Source organism: Leptodactylus fuscus, chromosome 3 (assembly GCF_031893055.1).
Source record: "Leptodactylus fuscus isolate aLepFus1 chromosome 3, aLepFus1.hap2, whole genome shotgun sequence".
Classification (NCBI taxonomy): Eukaryota; Metazoa; Chordata; class Amphibia; order Anura; family Leptodactylidae; genus Leptodactylus; species Leptodactylus fuscus.
Window position 1 is genome coordinate 190970700 of NC_134267.1, and position 18371 is coordinate 190989070.

General features: G+C 40.2%; 1 protein-coding gene across 9 annotated transcripts in view; it reads right to left on the reverse strand.

Moving 5' to 3' along the window:
• Positions 1–296: 296 nt before the first annotated feature.
• The window catches only part of KIF1A (kinesin family member 1A), a 130089-nt gene continuing 112014 nt past the window's right edge, over positions 297–18371 (reverse strand). For 4 of the 9 annotated variants that reach the window (XM_075268914.1, XM_075268911.1, XM_075268909.1 and 1 more), the window contains 12 exons: positions 16143–16166; positions 13547–13661; positions 12150–12283; positions 11666–11727; positions 9226–9371; positions 8161–8373; positions 6628–6705; positions 6423–6547; positions 5326–5463; positions 4522–4714; positions 3488–3606; positions 297–3048 (listed from right to left, as the gene is read on the reverse strand). In XM_075268914.1, coding sequence (XP_075125015.1) covers positions 3006–3048; positions 3488–3606; positions 4522–4714; positions 5326–5463; positions 6423–6547; positions 6628–6705; positions 8161–8373; positions 9226–9371; positions 11666–11727; positions 12150–12283; positions 13547–13661; positions 16143–16166 — 1390 coding nt within the window. In that variant the 3' untranslated portion in view covers positions 297–3005. The remainder of the gene's footprint in view (positions 3049–3487; positions 3607–4521; positions 4715–5325; positions 5464–6422; positions 6548–6627; positions 6706–8160; positions 8374–9225; positions 9372–11665; positions 11728–12149; positions 12284–13546; positions 13662–16142; positions 16167–18371) is intronic. The other 5 variants (XM_075268913.1, XM_075268912.1, XM_075268910.1 and 2 more) reach the window with 2 other exon arrangements.

An 18371-nucleotide genomic window follows, 5' to 3' on the forward strand; every position in this document is an offset into this window, starting at 1 on the left:
TATATCACTAATGTTTTATGTCACAATAAACACATCTGTCTACTGGTACTATATACTGTTATGGCTGAGAGATACAAAAGTAAGATGCAGATGCTCTTTAGGAAATGTGACTAGGGCCCAAGCTATTATCTCTTTGTGTCAAGGACCAGTGCTAGAGAATTGGGAATTGGAGAATTGCCTGTTTATTCACACACCATAGACACATGATTCCAGTATTTCACTTCTCATATTGATCCTCCATCACTGCATAGAATAAGGAAGCTGACAAATTGTAACGGCAAATGTTAAACGGATGATTTTATCACATGAATTTATTTTTGCCGACAAAGTTCTGTAGAAACATGTACAGTGACGTCTTTGTAATTCCTTGCTGGCCTGACGGGAACATAGATCTGATTGCTGATAGCATACTATAACCATTACAACATACACAATTCTGTATCCTACAAGGCTGACTCCCACCGATCATTGACAGGACATTAACAGATCATACAAGACAGTCAATGTTTAGTTCGAAAGCAACAAGATTCTCACCCAAGCAGCAAAGCAAAAGTGCATGTAGTAATTCTTGTAGAACTCGGGGTACATTTTAGGAAAAATTCTTCATGATTTCACAAGGCTGCACTTAACATGAATGTGGACAAGGGTTTACAAACTTCATGAAATTGTTATGTGATATTCCGTGGAAAAATAAAGACATTTTAACTACTTCGGTTGAAGGGCTTATGTAACCTACAGGCCGATCATGCAGTTGCTTTGGGGCCCTGTATCTCTTAACTTACTGGGTGGTGAGAAGTTGTGCAAGGATTCCCTGTACACAAGGTCTGATGATGTCATTAAATAAAAATGTGGGTATTAAGACGAGGGTCATGGAAAGCAGATGGAGGGCAAACAAGCCCCAAGTCCTCCTATCTGGAGTGTTAACCACCACTAGAATAAGGCCCCATTGTTAGTCTTTTCTTATAACGCCTACTCACTTCTAGTATTATTGAACCCAATGGAGAATATAGCATCACAAATTAATTTAATGTAATAACAACCCCACCCCCAAGAATGCATTTGTTGTCATTATTGTCAGGATATGGGCTATGGCAAGATCTCATGCACCTTGGACTGTATCCTCTGTAGGTTTGCTGGCCTAAGATATACATTGGTCCTTGTCTGAGATGATCGGACTTGGCTGTCTCTAAGGCTGGTTGACCTTGAGATGATGTCAAGTCCTCTCAGCTAGTACAATGACATCCAAAAAGCATGATATATACCAAAGCTATCATCCACCCAAGATTGACAGGGGGCTCACTGTCTTTGATTTATGATCCAATCTATACATGTTTATTCTCCACTTTCTGAATTTTTCCCTTGCATCTTTTTTATTATGTCTTAGTTATTTTACTTGGGTTCTTCATTTTATAATATCATTGTATATAGGTAGGTAACGGGGTTGAGGACACATAGTGCTTTTATATACTGCCCTAACGTATAAGTGCACAGGTGGTATTGAGCTATAAGACACTGCTTCTTATGAGTCTATACTTAAAGTGCATAAGAATGGGGAAACCCTTGTAAATGATTCTGATTTTACCTTTCTTTGGCTTATATGTGCATGACCTATCTTTGGATTGCCGTAAGATATTGGTTACGTTGTTTTCTGGATCATCATCACAAGATTAGAATTTGACAATCCATAGGCTGTGATGATGGAGGCACTACTGAATTTTTGGAAATATTAATCCCTAATCTAAAAGTTTCCCTAATTTAGGCAGTGGTAATCCTTTATGAGAATTACTGTCACATCCATGCATGAATACAACCAGGCAGAGACTCTGCTTGTGGCAATTTACAATAAAATCCAAGAACACAATGGCCCTTAATGTTTTCGCGCAAAAGGATAATATCTTTTATAATAAGCCCCTCAAAGTATACTCCTTATAAATGTTCAGATTAGCACGTACATACAGCAAATGCATAAGTATATTCTAGTACAACATAGCTTTGTATTATATTAGCCAGCAAGGTTCTAGTATCATTTCATCATGGAGCCAAAAAATCTAAATGTTCTATTTCTTGTGCCTCTTATGTTTGCTAGGTTATCCCTGTAAGCTTGCTTCCTCATATATCCACATAGGAAACTGATAGGCTACAACAAACTACATCTCAAGACGTGTAGGAGTGTGAGGATGAGGAGCTTTTGTGTTCATTATGACCTTACGAAGATGGAAGTATATACAATGCAGTGGGCCGACACACACATATGTGTATGTTTCACCTACAGTCATGGTACACTATGGATATTCAGTATTTATTAATGAAGCACTTGGAAACCTTCCTGAATCCTCAATGTGATATCTCCAGTCCAGAGATAAGCCACAGACTCCTGAATATTTAGCTACCTTTCCTGTGTATAGGTGATGATGGGCGCTGCTTCGGCATGCTTAGAGCACATACTGTAAGTCCCTTCATTGTAAAGACTCCTAAATATCAACCTACAACATGGCATTGCCATTATTATATTAGCTAGCATCAATGGTGCAATTCTATTTGCTATTTGTCCAACCTTGCTCTCTCTCTAGCTATTATTTGTCTTTTGCCTGGTTTATTAGAGTCTACAAGTCCTGCATAAACCAGGCAAACATTGCTTAAGCCACCTTAAACATAGGCATCAAACCACATTGCTCCCTGCCTGTGGTATAGTTAGGAAAGATGGGGAAATAGAGAGATAGGAGTGCAGCACATCAAGATTCCCTATACCGAGTGGGGGCACCTTGAGATTTCCCAGATGTTGTCAAGGTATAACTCTCGGAATGACAAGAGCTACTTGTCAGCAACAACTGGACAGTCTGAAGATCATTCCCTAGGCATTGAGAAAAGTGCAGGTCTTCTGTGGGAGCAGAAGTGAGCGTGAGCATAGGGTATAGAGGACAGGATTGTTGTAATGTGCAGGTATGGGGGGAATGAATGAATGGTTTAACAAGTTGATAAAAATAGAGAAGAGTGTGGGTATCCCATTAAATTCTCATTTGGGCTGTTCTGCGTCGAGACAGTTTTGACCTAAGAGAGGAGCAGAGAAACAAAGAAAAAGAAAGAAAGAAAGTAACTTAGAGATGTGTTGTTTTCTATTGCACAGCCTACACTGACTACATAAGACAAATTAGAAAATATTTTCCCATGTGATTGACCCAACGTGCCGCTATAATGACTTCTATCAGTCTTATATATAAATTTAAGGCTGTCTGCATCTATATGTATTTCATAACACAAGAAACATTTTAGTACAGGACTTAAGTATAATATCATGTCATTTACTAATAGTAAATTGTGAAATCTAGAATATGCTAAATCAATTAAATAAATATATCTTTATAAATATTTAAATATGTCTTTCATTGAGCGAGATTGCATCCAGTCTGAACCTCAAATTCATAAAGATCTAGGTAAAAATGTTCAGTAGAGGACAATTCTTCCCCTGTAATCCATCATACATCCTCACCGAATGGAGCCAGCCAGAAGAGGGTTAAAGGCGTACAGCCAATCATGCATGTCCTTATCATTGCTGGCCTGCAGCAGAATGCCGCGGTGTTGTGTGCATACAGCAAAAGTGTTGGGGGTCTGAAAAAATAAAAATACAGGGTAGATAAATGCAATAAATGATAATCTGGATTTTTTTTTTTTGTTGCACATTTATTACAGTATTCTATATTAAAGGGGTTTTCCGAGCTTAATAATTGATAACCTGTCCGTAGGATAGATTATCAATTGATGATCAGTGGTGGTCCCACACCATAGACCCCTCCCGATCAGCTGTTTGAAGAGGCAGCAGCTTTTGGGTGAACAGTGCAGCTTCTTTACTACTTGTAAACCACAGCAATGTACATATGGAAAGTGGTTGTCTTGTTATCGCTGCACACAGGTCATGTGACTGGTGGATGTGACATCACATGTCCTGTGAAACAGAACTGGTTCTCATTGAGTGCCACTGCGGCTTCAGACACCTGATCCAGGGGGTCACTAGTGTCAGACCCCAGCTGATCTTCAGTTTATTCTTTTATTAAATACTGGAAAACCCCTTGACTTGCAAAATGACTTTAAAAGTAACAGTGGTTCAAGATCAAACTGATGGAGGTTTCTGGGACAAAGATATTAATAATATTGGGAGTGAGTTGCATAACGGTCATTTGACCAATGAACATGATGCCACTGGCTTAAGAAGAGGAGGTGAGGACTACACCAGCTCTGCAGCATCTTTATACAGGTGAATGGAGGGGGTGCCAGATGTTAGACCCCACCGAAATATAGTCATCAATCTCATAGTTCTGGAAACACCCTTTCATTATGTAACTTGTGGACCACAAATGAGAAAACACAATTTCTGGCTTCATAGGAAATGCTTTAGCTCCTAAGATATGATATGATTACCGGTAATCATAAAATGTGATAGTCTGTAAGAAAACCTGCTATTTGTACTATCTTTGTAATGTCTTATTTGCCCATCTTAATTGCTGATAACATCCAGCATGCCCTTACCTTCAGCATGGCCTGTTGATCCTCACTGTACTCCACCTGGGCCTGCGAGAGGTTAAGAATGGCTCTCTCCACTGGATCTCGGTCACTGTTATAGATGTAGACATATGGACGTCTAACCACCACATACCTCTTAACCCAGCCTCCTGTATGGGGTTCAAGAAAGTGCAGGTACCCCTTCTTAGAGACAATAGGGCTGAAAGGAGAAAGGCTCTGTGTTATTTCTAAAACATGAATTCCTTAAATAATAATTGTTAAGTCTGTGAGGCTTAGGGTGCAGAATTATAAAAACATGGCGGTATGCTAACCATAAAAGTGCTGTACCTCTTCAAGGGTTATGTCTGGTATTGTAGCTTAGCCCCCGTCACTTAAATGAAGCTGAGCTACTCATGTGTATATAAATCCATAATGCCCCAACCTTGAAAGGAGATGCTTGGTGTATAGGTGGCTCCCTGGTCCAATGTCCCCTTTCCCCAAGCGTCCCATCTATATCTGCGCTACATTTATGTATACCCTCAGGACACAACTTTGATATCTATATACTGTACTTGGCAGCCAAGGAAATAAGACAAAGTGTCTAATGTCTAAATACTTAGTAAAGTGGTTGTCTAGTATCGCTGAGGTTTCCTTCTCCAGTGACTTCTCCTTCATCCCAGTGACTTTGAGAATACTAGTTGCACATTTATAAATACTGAATCAAGCACATTTCTGTATGCAATATGTATATATTATCATGTGAAAGTATAATGAAAAATAGCTATTAACTGGGCTTACAGAATGGTACCTCCAGTTCAGTTTCATACGTACCTGACACGTATTTCTTGTATGTCAGGAATAAACAAACTAAGAGGGGTCTTGAGCCCACCGCTGGGTGACTTTTGCAGCTCCCCTGAAGGGCTCAGAGGATCCCTCTCTGGGCTAAATGCACGGGACAGAGGCTGGGGGCTGCAATTTAAGAGAAATGACATTAAGATACAAATATAATATAGAATGAAATCTTACATAATAAAACTTTAGTTTGTTGGTATTAGAAAATGTGCACATCAAAAACAAACCATTGTATGTTCTATATATAAATGGCAATAATAATATTAACAATACATTTATTTCTATGTGCAGTTTTCATATAGGTAATACAATATAGTATATCCTACTACTGTATTACTTGTAATATTAATCCCACTGTTAATAGGAAAGATAATGAAACTACAATAAAGACTATTATATCCATATTATAAGAGAACACCCATAAGCCAGTGATAGCTTCTGCATAATGACATGTTTGCCAAGAATGTTGCACAGCAACCATTCATTTGAATGGGTTTGAAAAGTGTCCTCCGGTGAGTGCCCGTGAGCGTCGTCTGGTCTCCGCAGCGAAACCGTTATTATTTTAACCAGACACAAAGTCGAACACGCAGGACTTTGTGTCCGGTTAAAAAAAAAAAAAAAAAAGGTTTCACCGCGGAGAGCAGAAGACACTCATGGGCACTCACCGGCGGACACTGAATGCCGGTTTCCATCTTCTGCCAAAAGAAAATGGAAACGTACATAACGGAGATCGGGCACTGGTGTGAACCTGCCCTAAGTGTGGTTATACATTGCATAGACAAAGAGAAGGTGTGAGTAGTATAAATAACATAACATGATTAGTTAAAGAGGTTGTAACATAAGTTTTGGCACGTAACTATTGGATAAGGCACAGAAGAAACCATCTCTCTTTATAGATACATTTTCTTCTAGGTGGATGAACTCTGGGCAGTGGCCATGAAAGGAATGTAAGATGGCTAAAGACTCAAGGTGTCATCCTTCACACTATATGGTTCATCCACTTCCGTCCTCTCTGAGCTGCTGAATTCTTTCTGCCTTACTGCTTTAGTATCACTTAACTGCTGATCCAAACTGACCTGGTTTCTGGGCTGCAGTATCTTCCTTCTACCAGGGAGGGACAGGTACTAGAGGGTGTAAGACTTGAGACCCCCAGGCCGGGAAGAGAAGGATCACGTAGAAGTGTCACTGACATCTCAGACAGCTGAGGATACACATTGTGACAAGTTATTCTTCTGCCTCATATATTCGAGTTATGAGATAGATGCATTGACATTTTCTCACCTTGCTTTCACTGGCGCTTACACACACGTGACTATAAGTATATTCTCTGTTGAAGGTATGGGTGAGAAGACGAAGACACTGTAAAACATACCACGAGTTTAGCAATATGAACTTAGCATTATAGTCTATAACAAAACTGTAGAACATTGTGCAATGGTTTAACAAGAAATCATCTGGCTATCTCAAAATGTTGTTCCTTTACAGGGTGTATTATTGTAGTAAGCTAATCCTGGTGACATATCTTCTGTTATATCCAACTAGCATCCAATGCATAAAAATAGATCCCGGAATGTACAGCATATTGAAGTGGAGGAGACTGGCAGATAAAGATGTCTTGGCAGACTGTATGCAAGGCTCTGTTTACTATGACATCAGTATGTGCTTTTAAGATGCATGAACAGTTGCGACAACCGTTGTAGGATACTGAAGGTTTTTAGTACAGTGATGAAATATTTCATATCATACAGAACAAATTATCTGTTTTAACAAGTGACAGAGGAATAAGGAATACCCCTCTGTGTTAATTCAGTTAGTGGTCATCTAGTTAATAAGCCACGGTTCCTCACCACTGCAGATATTGTGGCCGCAGACCATGTGGGAATTTGTTGATCAAAAGGTTTAGAGTTGGTAAAAGAAAAAATAACATCATAGGTGGGAGGTTACAGGAAGTATCTAGGGGGTCAGGAGTCCATTAATATGGAGGTTCATGATTTCAGTTGTCAGTTTCTTGTAGTCACAAAAGAATGTGGGGTCATTCCCTGTGTTTCTTCTGTGGAACCAGACTTAAGACCAGGTCTATAAGTTATTCCAATTTATTCTGCGTTGTTTGTATATATTTGTCTTTTGTTATTCCATCTTTTTATTGTAACGCACCATACCTTTTTCTGTATAGTAAATCTAAAATTTAAGAAGATTGTCCTTTGGTTCTTATGTTCTCCCACTTTCAAAGCGTGAATATCACTAGCCGTGTTACTCTGTTATGTGCTAGTTGTGTATGGTGTGGGCATATTGGTGTCTCATCGTACCATATGTGGCAAGTTTGTGTGGATGCATGCGCATAAATGGGTGCTTCACTCCTGTGTAGCCTTGTGTGACAGGGGAGCTGGAAGAGAGTGCATCGAGCAGCAAATGCGTGTGTGTCTTGAGTAAGATGAATAGATAACCCCGAGAATTGGTATCAGTGTAAGATATCTTTGGATGTGACCTTTGATCCCTGACAAGTACTTTTTTAGCACTAAAAAAGTCTTTAAGGATGGTCTTGGGGGGGGGGGGGGGGCTACTGGTTCTCATTGATAAGGTGCAGCTGATGTTTTCATTCTTAGATGCAATACTCCATGGGAAAAGTATGCAAACTAAAGCAAGAAAATTGTCGGCCATCTGGAAGAGAGCTAATTTGCTACATATTCAGAAAGTCCTTTGGGACATTCCAGGGACTTTGTAAAGTCTATTGCTTTACCATATCAGACACACCAGTACAATCCATAGTATTATGCTAGACTAGATACATCAGTCACATAAGAGACAGCCCAGTACCTTGGCAGCCAGTTCTTTCTGTCTTTCACTAGCCATCTCCAGAGGGTTTTCTTCAACATTTGGGGAACCTTCATCTTGGGCTTGCATCAGCTGACATGTGGGGCTGAGTGGAAGCATCTCATCAGTAGGAGAAGGAGTAAGAGTGTCTGTTCCTCCCCTGAGTGTAGCTTCCAGTTTCTCACGTAGCAATAGATAATGCCGAGTCCTCTCAACCTAAACAAGCACAATGATAAGAAGACATATTTTAAATTGCCATATATAACTACAGTTATGAAGTCTCCTGAAAAAAACAAACAAACATATCATTGTATTATTTCCTAAGAAGTATAATCTGACCACACTTACTGTATAATCCCAGTTTTGCCACTCACCAAGATAGTGGTGGTTACCTTGGTCAGGCTACCTTAAGGATCAGACACTGAATTAAATCCACATATCTGATAGTCCATCAAATAAGCTATAGAAGCTATAGAGTTCATTATGCTAGTTTTTGACTTAACTGATCAGCGTATAATGCATATATTAATATAATGCACATAATATATATATATATATATATATATATATATATATATATCATATTTTTTGTCTAGTAATATTTGCAAATGCATTGTGTTACATAGCATACAAGCATTCACAATATTATAAACTGTCATGTCAGGACCAAGTCTTTATTAAACTGTTAAATAAGTAAATGACTCCAAATCACCAACGTAAGACACAATAATATATAGAAAATCTGTAAAAAGAAATCTGAGAACTCGCCCTTCGGATTCTGCGGAGACTCAGCTGTGGAAATCTCGGCACAAGGCCAAATACTCAATTAGCACCATTGTATATGAGGCTAATGATTGTGCAGCTTGTGCCAGAAACCCAAGGCTCAGCCTCTGCTTTCTGATCCAGGTTCCACAGAGCCAGTTTTTGGAGAGGATTTTGAACCAGAAGACTGCCTTAAATTCCTCTCCAAATTCTGCTGGTACTAAGACGAAATTCATTCAACATACCATGAAAGGTCTGATATTGTCTATGTGGCAAACATAATCTCTAACAATATCTAGGAAATACCTCCTGAAGTAAGCTGAGTTTCTCTAGTTCCCACTGATGGTCAAGGATTAAGCTGTCACTTCGTGGCCTCCAACCTGCAAGGTTCTCTTCACCCCGCACATATGCCACGGAAGTGTCCAGCACACGTCTACGTCTTCTCTGCATCCCTAGGTAAACAGACTCAGACGTCACTAAAGACCTTCTCGCACATGAGACATATCAGAAGTTCATTTTGACTCAAAGGGGTTGTCCAGTGGCAACAAATAAATGTTATTGTTTGCATAATGAATAGTTGTCCAATTTTCTGTATATCTCTGCTTGCTGTCAGTCCCTGGTCATGTGATGTACAGTCCATGGTCACATGATGTACAATCCATGGTCGTGTGATGTACAGTCCATGGTCATGTGATGTACAGTCCATGGTCGTGTGATATACAGTCCATGGTCGTGTGATTTACAGTCCATGGTCATGTGATGTACAGTCCATGGTTGTGTGATATACAGTCATGGCCAAAAGTTTTGAGAATGAAACAAATATTAATTTTTACAAAGTCTACTGCTTCAGTTGTTCTAATGGCAATTTGCATATACTCTAGAATGTTATGAAGAGTGATCAGCTTAACAGCAATTACTTGCAAAGTCAATATTTGCCTAGAAAATGAACTTTATCCCCCAAAACACATTTCAACATCATTGCAGCCCTGCCTGAAAAGGACCAGCTAACATCGTTTCAGTGATTGCTCCATTAACATAGGTGTGGGTGTTGATGAGGACAGGGCTGGAGATCAATCTGTTATGATTAAGTAAGAATGACACCACTGGACACTTTAAAAGGAGGCTGGTGCTTGGCATCATTGTTTCTCTTCTGTTAACCATGGTTATCTCTAAAGAAACACGAGCAGTCATCATTGCACTGCACAAAAATGGCCTAACAGGGAAGAGTATCGCAGCTAGAAAGATTGCACCTCAGTCAACAATCTATCGCATCATCAAGAACTTCAAGGAGAGAGGTTCCATTGTTGGCAAAAAGGCTCCAGGCGCCCAAGAAAGACCAGAAAGTGCCAGGACCATCTCTTAAAAGTGTTTCAGCTGCGGGATCGGGCTACCAGCAGTGCAGAGCTTGCTTAGGAATGGCAGCAGGCAGGCGTGAGTGTATCTACACGCACTGTGAGGCGGAGACTCTTGGAGCAAGGCCTGGTCTCAAGGAGGGCAGCAAAGAAGCCACTTCTCTCCAGAAAAAACATCAGGGACAGACTGATATTCTGCAAAAGGTACAGGGAGTGGACTGCTGAGAACTGGGGTAAAGTCATTTTCTCTGATGAATCCCCTTTTCGATTGTTTGGAACATCTGGAAAACAGCTTATTCGGAGAAGACGAGGTGAGCGCTACCAACAGTCTTGTCTCATGCCAACTGTAAAGCATCCTGAAACCATTCATGTGTGGGGTTGCTTCTCAGCCAAGGGAATCGGCTCTCTCACAGTCTTGCCTAAAAACACAGCCATGAATAAAGAATGGTACCAGAATGTCCTCCAAGATCAACTTCTCCCAACCGTCCAAGAGCAGTTTGGCGATCAACAATGCCTTTTCCAGCATGATGGAGCACCTTGCCATAAAGCAAAGGTGATAACTAAATGGCTCAGGGAACAAAACACAGAGATTTTGGGTCCATGGCCTGGAAACTCCCCAGATCTTAATCCCATTGAGAACTTGTGGTCAATCATCAAGAGACGGGTGGACAAACAAAAACCTACAAATTCTGACAAAATTCAAGCATTGATTGTGCAAGAATGGACTGCTATCAGTCAGGATTTGGTCCAGAAGTTGATTGAGAGCATGCCAGGGAGAATTGCAGAGGTCCTGAAGAAGAAGGGTCAACACTGCAAATATTGCAACGCTGCATTAACTCATTCTAACTGTCACTATAAGCTTTTATTACTCAGAATATGATTGCAATTCTATTTCTGTATGTGATAAATACATCTGACAAACACACAGAAAAACCAGAGAAAATATAATATTTGTGTCATTCTCAAAACTTTTGGCCATGACTGTACAGTCCATGGTCGTGTGATATACAGTCCATGGTCGTGTGATTTACAGTCCATGGTCATATGATATACAGTCCGTGGTCATGTGATATACAGTCCGTGGTCATGTGATATACAGTCAGTGGTCATGTGATATACAGTCTATGGGCATGCAATGGACACACAAGTGCATAGCTCGTAACCAGGCAGATGTCATGTCTGTTTATCACATGACCATGGACTGATTTCCACCCTCTGGAAGTAAGCACTGGAGGAATGACAGTAAGCAGAGATCTAGAAATCCATTAGGAATTGATACAGAAAGTATGTTGGAACATTTTATTATACAAACAGTAACATTTATTTGCTGCAACTGAGCAAACCCCTTTAATTTTCAGCTTTAAACAATAGAAAGTGTGTGTGATTTCACTCACCTGGACTGCTGGCTTCTGCAACCCGGCAAAGACTGAGTTCATACACTCCAGTCACACGGTTACTGTAAATGCAAGAAGTTGATGATCAAGATGTAGAACCACAACAAATATATCACGACAACAAATATATCAAACAGATATGGTCATTAATATTAGATCAGTGTTGGAATCAGCTGTTGGAGCACTGCAGCCTGTTTATTGCTTGCCAAACACAGTGCTATACATTGTATAGTGGCTGCGCTTCATATTAGAGCTCAGCCCCATTCACTTGAATGGGATTGAGCTACAACAGGTGACAGATGAACAGGACATCACAGGCCTGTGAAACAGAAGCAGCACTCATCCGCTGGTCAGCAGGGGTGCCATGTATCAGATCCCTACCAATATAATATTGATGCCCATCCTAAGGAGACCCCTGTAATTTAATCTCATTTCCAGTGTAAGTCTGCACAGACATGGTCATCTATTTTTGTTATCTACTGACCTCTCAGAAGCACGGAGGCTGCCTGTACCGAATAGGTTTCGAATGGAACGACACGCAGGCAATTTGGCATCTCGAGAATAAAAGACCATGCAGAAGTCTTTGGTGATGACAGCAGGCTGTGTACAGTTTTCCATCTGTTCAGATGTAATTGGTTTAGTCTTGCTTTAATAATATCCCTTTGTCCAAAATACATCAATTCATTTGAACATTTCATTTTTTTTTGTGTTCTCATATTGTTTCCTTAGTAAAAGAAAAATCATGGCCATCTACTATCTAAAGATACAAGATTATATTTAGATATTGGACAATGTATTTATTAATGCTTTGCAAAGAGTTGACTACATGGAGAAAATCTTCAGCACAAATTCACATGCTGCAAATTTAAAATCCACACCGCTGGTAAATTTCCGCTTCAGTGTGGGTGACATTTGTTTAACTATATTATAATACACAGCATATTCTTCCTTTGTGGATATGGAATACAATAAGGAATTATAAGGGTATGTTCTGATGGCGGAAAATGAATTAAAACTCCTTTTTATTTTCCGCCCCCAGCATTTTTGGCCACGGTCGGCCGCGACCTGATGCTGCTATAGTGCATGGGAGCAGCAGAGAGTCTCGAGCCACGGACTTCATGGCAAGATCGAGCAGGGTTGTTTTTTTACCGTGTCCTGCTGCGATCTCTGCTTCCCATTGAAAACAATGGGAAGCAGATTCTGGGCGGAATCTTCTCTTGATTCGGGAGCGAAGTTCGCCACCAAATCCGTGGCAAAGTCTGCTGTGTGAACATACCCTTCAGCTTATTCTCAGTCAACCTTTATTTAGGCTCTATTCAGACATCACATACATCAGATGGATTGCAAATGTATGTAAGAGATCCATAGTGTAACGCTGGTGGCTAGGGAAACAGCCATATATTAGTCTCAAGCTAAAAGAATTAGACCGAAGGTACTCTAAATACACTACTATGGCATACATTGTTTCTTAAATTTGGCTTTGGCTCATATAAACCACTTATCTTCTGTATGCCATCTCTTTAGACCCTTATCTTACACCAAAGAAACTAGGACATAACATTACCAAATCTAGCGTACTCTAGGATTCAACAAAGGCATGACCATACTCTAAGAACAGCCCGATGTAACCCAATGTACCATTCTTATTGGTGCAAAACTAAGAAACGCCCAATAAATCTAGCACAATACAATTTATGAGTGAAGTGCAAGATACATGATACCTTTCTTATTAGTAGATTATAGATACAAGACAACTTACTGTAAATTTCTCCTACACAATGATTGAGGAAGTGACCTAAGATGCCTTCTATTGAGTGCCGCATATTAGTCCTCATGGCCAAGTGTATATACATTGAATACAAATTGTTTGCATCCTCTTACCTCCACATAGGCAGACAATGTCATGTAGATCTTCTCTCTGTATGGAGTGACACGGTTCAGCAGTAGGGAGTTGTGCATAGAACTGTCCCAGGCTACTTCAAAGTGATAGAAAGTCCTGTCATGAGAGGAAGTGGTTAAACCCTTGGTGTAGTCTTGTAGGTACTAGATCATATACACACAGAGACATATTACACATAAGACTCTATTTACCACGGTCACTTTCTTCCTTTAGGTTACAGATGCCTAGGTTGGAGGAGCTAGGAGACAATGTCACTGTTATTCTCCATAAAGCAGTGAAGGGAACAGAGTCTCCTAGCTTGGGAGCTCCAAAAACAGCAAAATTGCTTGTGAGCCATATAAACGTTGCACCAAACACTCATTGCCTCCATGTGATAATATGAATTGTGTCCAACTGCCCCCCAAATATAAGGTATGGAGGGCAATTTCAGCAGTATTATAGGTAATATATAGTAATATAGGTGGGACCTGAAACCTGCAATGATAGTAACATACGTACTGGCAGTAAATAGAGTCTGGAGGTGGACACAAGTCACCACACACCACAAGTCACTATACAAGAAGATATACAGACAAATACGCTTATCCATGTATAGCAATACACATACAAAAAGCAGTCTATGTGCAAAGTGGTCAAAGTAAACGTGTATATTAGGCTACACATTAAAGTTATCCCCTATCCGCCTGAGGCCTGACACTAAACAGAACCATAGATTGCCAAAGGAGATGACCATGAATGCAAGGACTTTCTATGGTCGAGGACGAATCATGACTTCCTTATTGTGGCTGGGTTATCTTCTTGTACATGCAATGTCCCTGCCTATGTTTGTGTTACTGCACGAGAAGATAACCTAGCCACAATAACAAAATCATGAATGGCTTTCTGACAAGTTCCTGTATTCATGGTTGTATTGGCAACTGACAAATAAAAATCCCTTTAATTAAAGAGAGAGATGTATTATTAACCCCTTCCTCTACCCAACCAGCAACAATGGGATCGTTGCCATACACTATAATACAAGAAAAAAATTAAAGGAGGCATCTATCCCTATAAATTATTTTACATTAGGGTAAAATAACATAAGATGTAATATTTGTATTAACAGTCTCCAGCCACTTCTTTGCTGACCCTTCCCTGGTTTCCTGCTGGGTTCTGCTCACCCAGCTCAAAAATGTTGTGTTGACATGAAATGTAATGGCGGCAGCCATTCACTGGGCACAGCGGTAATCTCAGTTAGGGCCTCTTCACACAGCGTAAGCGCTCGGCTCATTCCGAGCCGTACATGCGAGCACTTCTAAACACTTCCCATTCACTTCAATGGGAGCGCTCGTAAAGCCGGCTTTACGTGCGCTCCCATTGAAGTTGATGGGAAGTATTTAGAAGTGCTCGTGTGTATGGCTTGGAATAAGCCGAGCGCTTACGCCTTGTGAAGGGGCCCTTACAAACATTAATTGGCTATATCAGTCACGTGTTATCATGGCATACCATCATTGGTGCCTGGCAGAAAGAAACTGGTGTTGGAAAATCTATTTAGCGTCCTCTTTTGTCCTAAGACACCATAAAACAATGGGCATTATCCTAGGCAAAAAAGAGTCTAATATTAACCATAGACTACCAGAGCTGGTGAAATTATTACCTCCACTAGCTTAGACCACCAGGATATCCCCTTAGTTTAGATTTGAGTATAATTTACAGATCAATGTATTTTATAGAACACAAAAACTGCTAAGACGAAAGGTAGAAAAGCATATTTTTGTGTGTTTTGTTTAAAAAATAGTTCATACTTCATACTATTTTTGATAATGTGTACTTTTTTTCATAAAAACTTTGTAAACATGGTTTGAAATTTTCAGTAGGAAAAATTAATACCAACAAAAATTGCAGAATGTTATATACATACAGTAATATTGTATGTGGCATCTCTGACTATTGATGTTTATAGCATTATGTCAACCAATGTTCCATGAAATGCTTATATAGACAAGCACAGACTGCCCCAAATGTGTATTATTATACACTTGTACAAGGAATACCCCACAATATGACACAGCAACCAGTTTAATAACAGTAAGAAAGGCAGATAGAAAGGAGAAGATGAGAAGGAAACTCATGGTGGAGAAGCAGGATTAGGATCTTGCTCTTAAGACATAATGGTAAGGACAATAGTATAGAGTAGCAATGGACGGGTAAAGGTTAAAGGTAAGATGCAAAAGGAGACTTGGGGAACATTAACATCTGAAGGTATAGCAGGATCTAGGATAATATGAAGGGAGATGAGATGATCTAAGCACCTAGTGAACAAAGGAGGTGGTAAAGGACAAGAACATGGACTCATCGTACAATATAGAAAGATCTAAATGACTTGTAGATCTAGAGTAATGTGCTGGCACAAGAATGGCGCTGTATCGGTTAAGGAGAGAAGGTACGATAGACCATCCTTCTGTAAAACAACTATGACTGGGAGAAGAGGCATTCAGGTCACAGGACTTTAGAAAGGAAGAAAACATAAGGTAGAAATAACCATATATGAAGGAAAGACAGACAGAAAAACAAGGGCAGAATATCAGAAGTGAGTACCTGGTGCCCCACACGGACTGGCTGCTGAAGGTAGGAGCCCCAAATATACAGAGTGAGAGAGTGCAAGTGGCAGGGGCAATACAAAACAATGTGGGGCAGGTAACCCAGACACATAAAAGCATAAACCAGTGCAGTGCATGGAGGGAGAAGAATCACAAGTTAGCTACAAACGTTTTACAGGTTCTTGAATTGTAATTCAACTTCCAAAGAAAAGTAAAATTTCCTATAAAATGTATTTGATCCTTTCTATATGTCACAAGGTAAAAATACTGATGTTGGTTCAAAGCTCCAAATTCTTTGTTTTTCTTCACACCGACATAAAGTGAAAGGGAACCTGTCACCGTACTGATGCCCCTAAGCCATCACCAGGCTGAGGATTGCTGATGCCAGTAAGGCCTCATGTACATGTGACAACCATGCTGCCACACAACTGTATGTAGAACACTAGAAGACAATTGGTGTATTCACATGTCCGTTTTATTCACAGACCTTGGATAGTGTTAAAAAAATAGGACATGTCAATAGTTCTGTTTTTCTGTCTGTCAAAATGGATTTGTATCCAAGTGACTGTCTTTAAAAACAGAAAAGTAGTTTGGGTCAATAAAAGAACAATGAAGTTCATCCATTTTTCTAAAAACTGATGACAAATGAATATTAAAAACGGACATATAGACGGTAAATGGAAGAACAATATGTTGAAACATATTGACAGAAAATGGCTGTTAAAAACGGACCATTTCATCCATTGTTTTTTAGAACGCTTATGTGCATGTAGCCTTATAGGCTTCTAAAGTTGCCTCTATATAAACTGCTATTGCAGACTGAAATATTAAATTAAGCAATAAAGTAGCACCCGCTGAGGCTAGTACAGGAAGTTCTCTGATTCAGACGTGAAACTTGGTCCATGTGTTGCATGGATTTACTGGCCTGCCTCCTAGTGACATACTGATATGATATGTCTATGTTCATACGTATGTACTACTAGCCTCTGCCCGCGACTTTGTCTGCGGGTTGTTGACATCTTTTTTTTAAATGTAGATTGTGAGCCCCAAATAGAGCTCACAATGTACATTTTTCCCTATCAGTATGTCTTTGGAATATGGGATGGAAATCCATGTAAACATGGGGAGAACATACAAACTCCTTGCAGATGGTTTTTTGCCCTTGGTGGGATTTGAACACCAGGACCCAGCGCTGCAAGGCTGCATTGCTAACCACTGAGCCACTGTGTGGCCCCCTGGGTTGTTGACATCTTTGAAACGCTTATATTCAGCAAATTGCTGCCGTCGATGATTTGCCTGCTCCGGCGTTTTGGCAGCTCTTAAGCTGTTCTGCTGCTGTACTTGTTCCTCGCACTGTGCCTGTGATTGTTCCAGCATCTCAGCAGCTCACTGGGAAGCCATATAATGAGCGTGTTTTTGGCGTTGATGATCCGCCTGTTCCGGAGTTTCAGCAGCTCTCAAGTTGGCCTGGCACTGAAGTTGTTCCTTGCACCGTGCCTGTGATTGTTCCAGCATCTCAGCAGCTCGCTGGGATGCCATATAATGAGCGTATTCAGCAAATTGCTGCCGCGATGGTTTGCCTGCTCCGGCGTTTTGGCAGCTCTTAAGCTGTCCTGCTGCTGAACTTGTTCTTCACACCGTGCCTGTGATTATTCCGGCATCTCAGCAGCTCCCTGGTATGCCATATAATGAGTGTGTTGTTGGCGTCGATGATCCCCCCTCAGCTCCGCTTGTGGAGAGCTTGTGACTTCTGGCTTCCGTCATAGCTCTCGTTGTTTGCAACAAATTAGATTTTATTTTTCCAGAATGTTTAACCCCTTCCCGCCGATGGCATTTTTTAATTTTCGTGTTTGACTCCCCTCCTTCTAAACCCCATAACTTTTTTATTTCTCCGCTCCCAGAGCCATATGAGGTCTTAATTTTTGCGGAACACATTTTTCTCTACGATGCCACCATTAATTATTCTGTAGAATATATTGGGAAGCTGGAAAAAATTCTGAATGGGGTGGATTTGAAGAAAAAATGCAATTCAGCGTCTTTCTTACGGGCTTTGGTTTTACAGCGTTCACTGTGCAGCCAAAATGACATGTCCCCTGTATTCTGTGTTTCGGTACGGTTCCAGGGATACCAAATTTATATGGTTTTATTTACATTATGACCCCTTAAAAAAAATCCAAAACTGTGTTAAAAATTTTTTTTTCTAAAAGTCGCCATATTCTGACAGCCA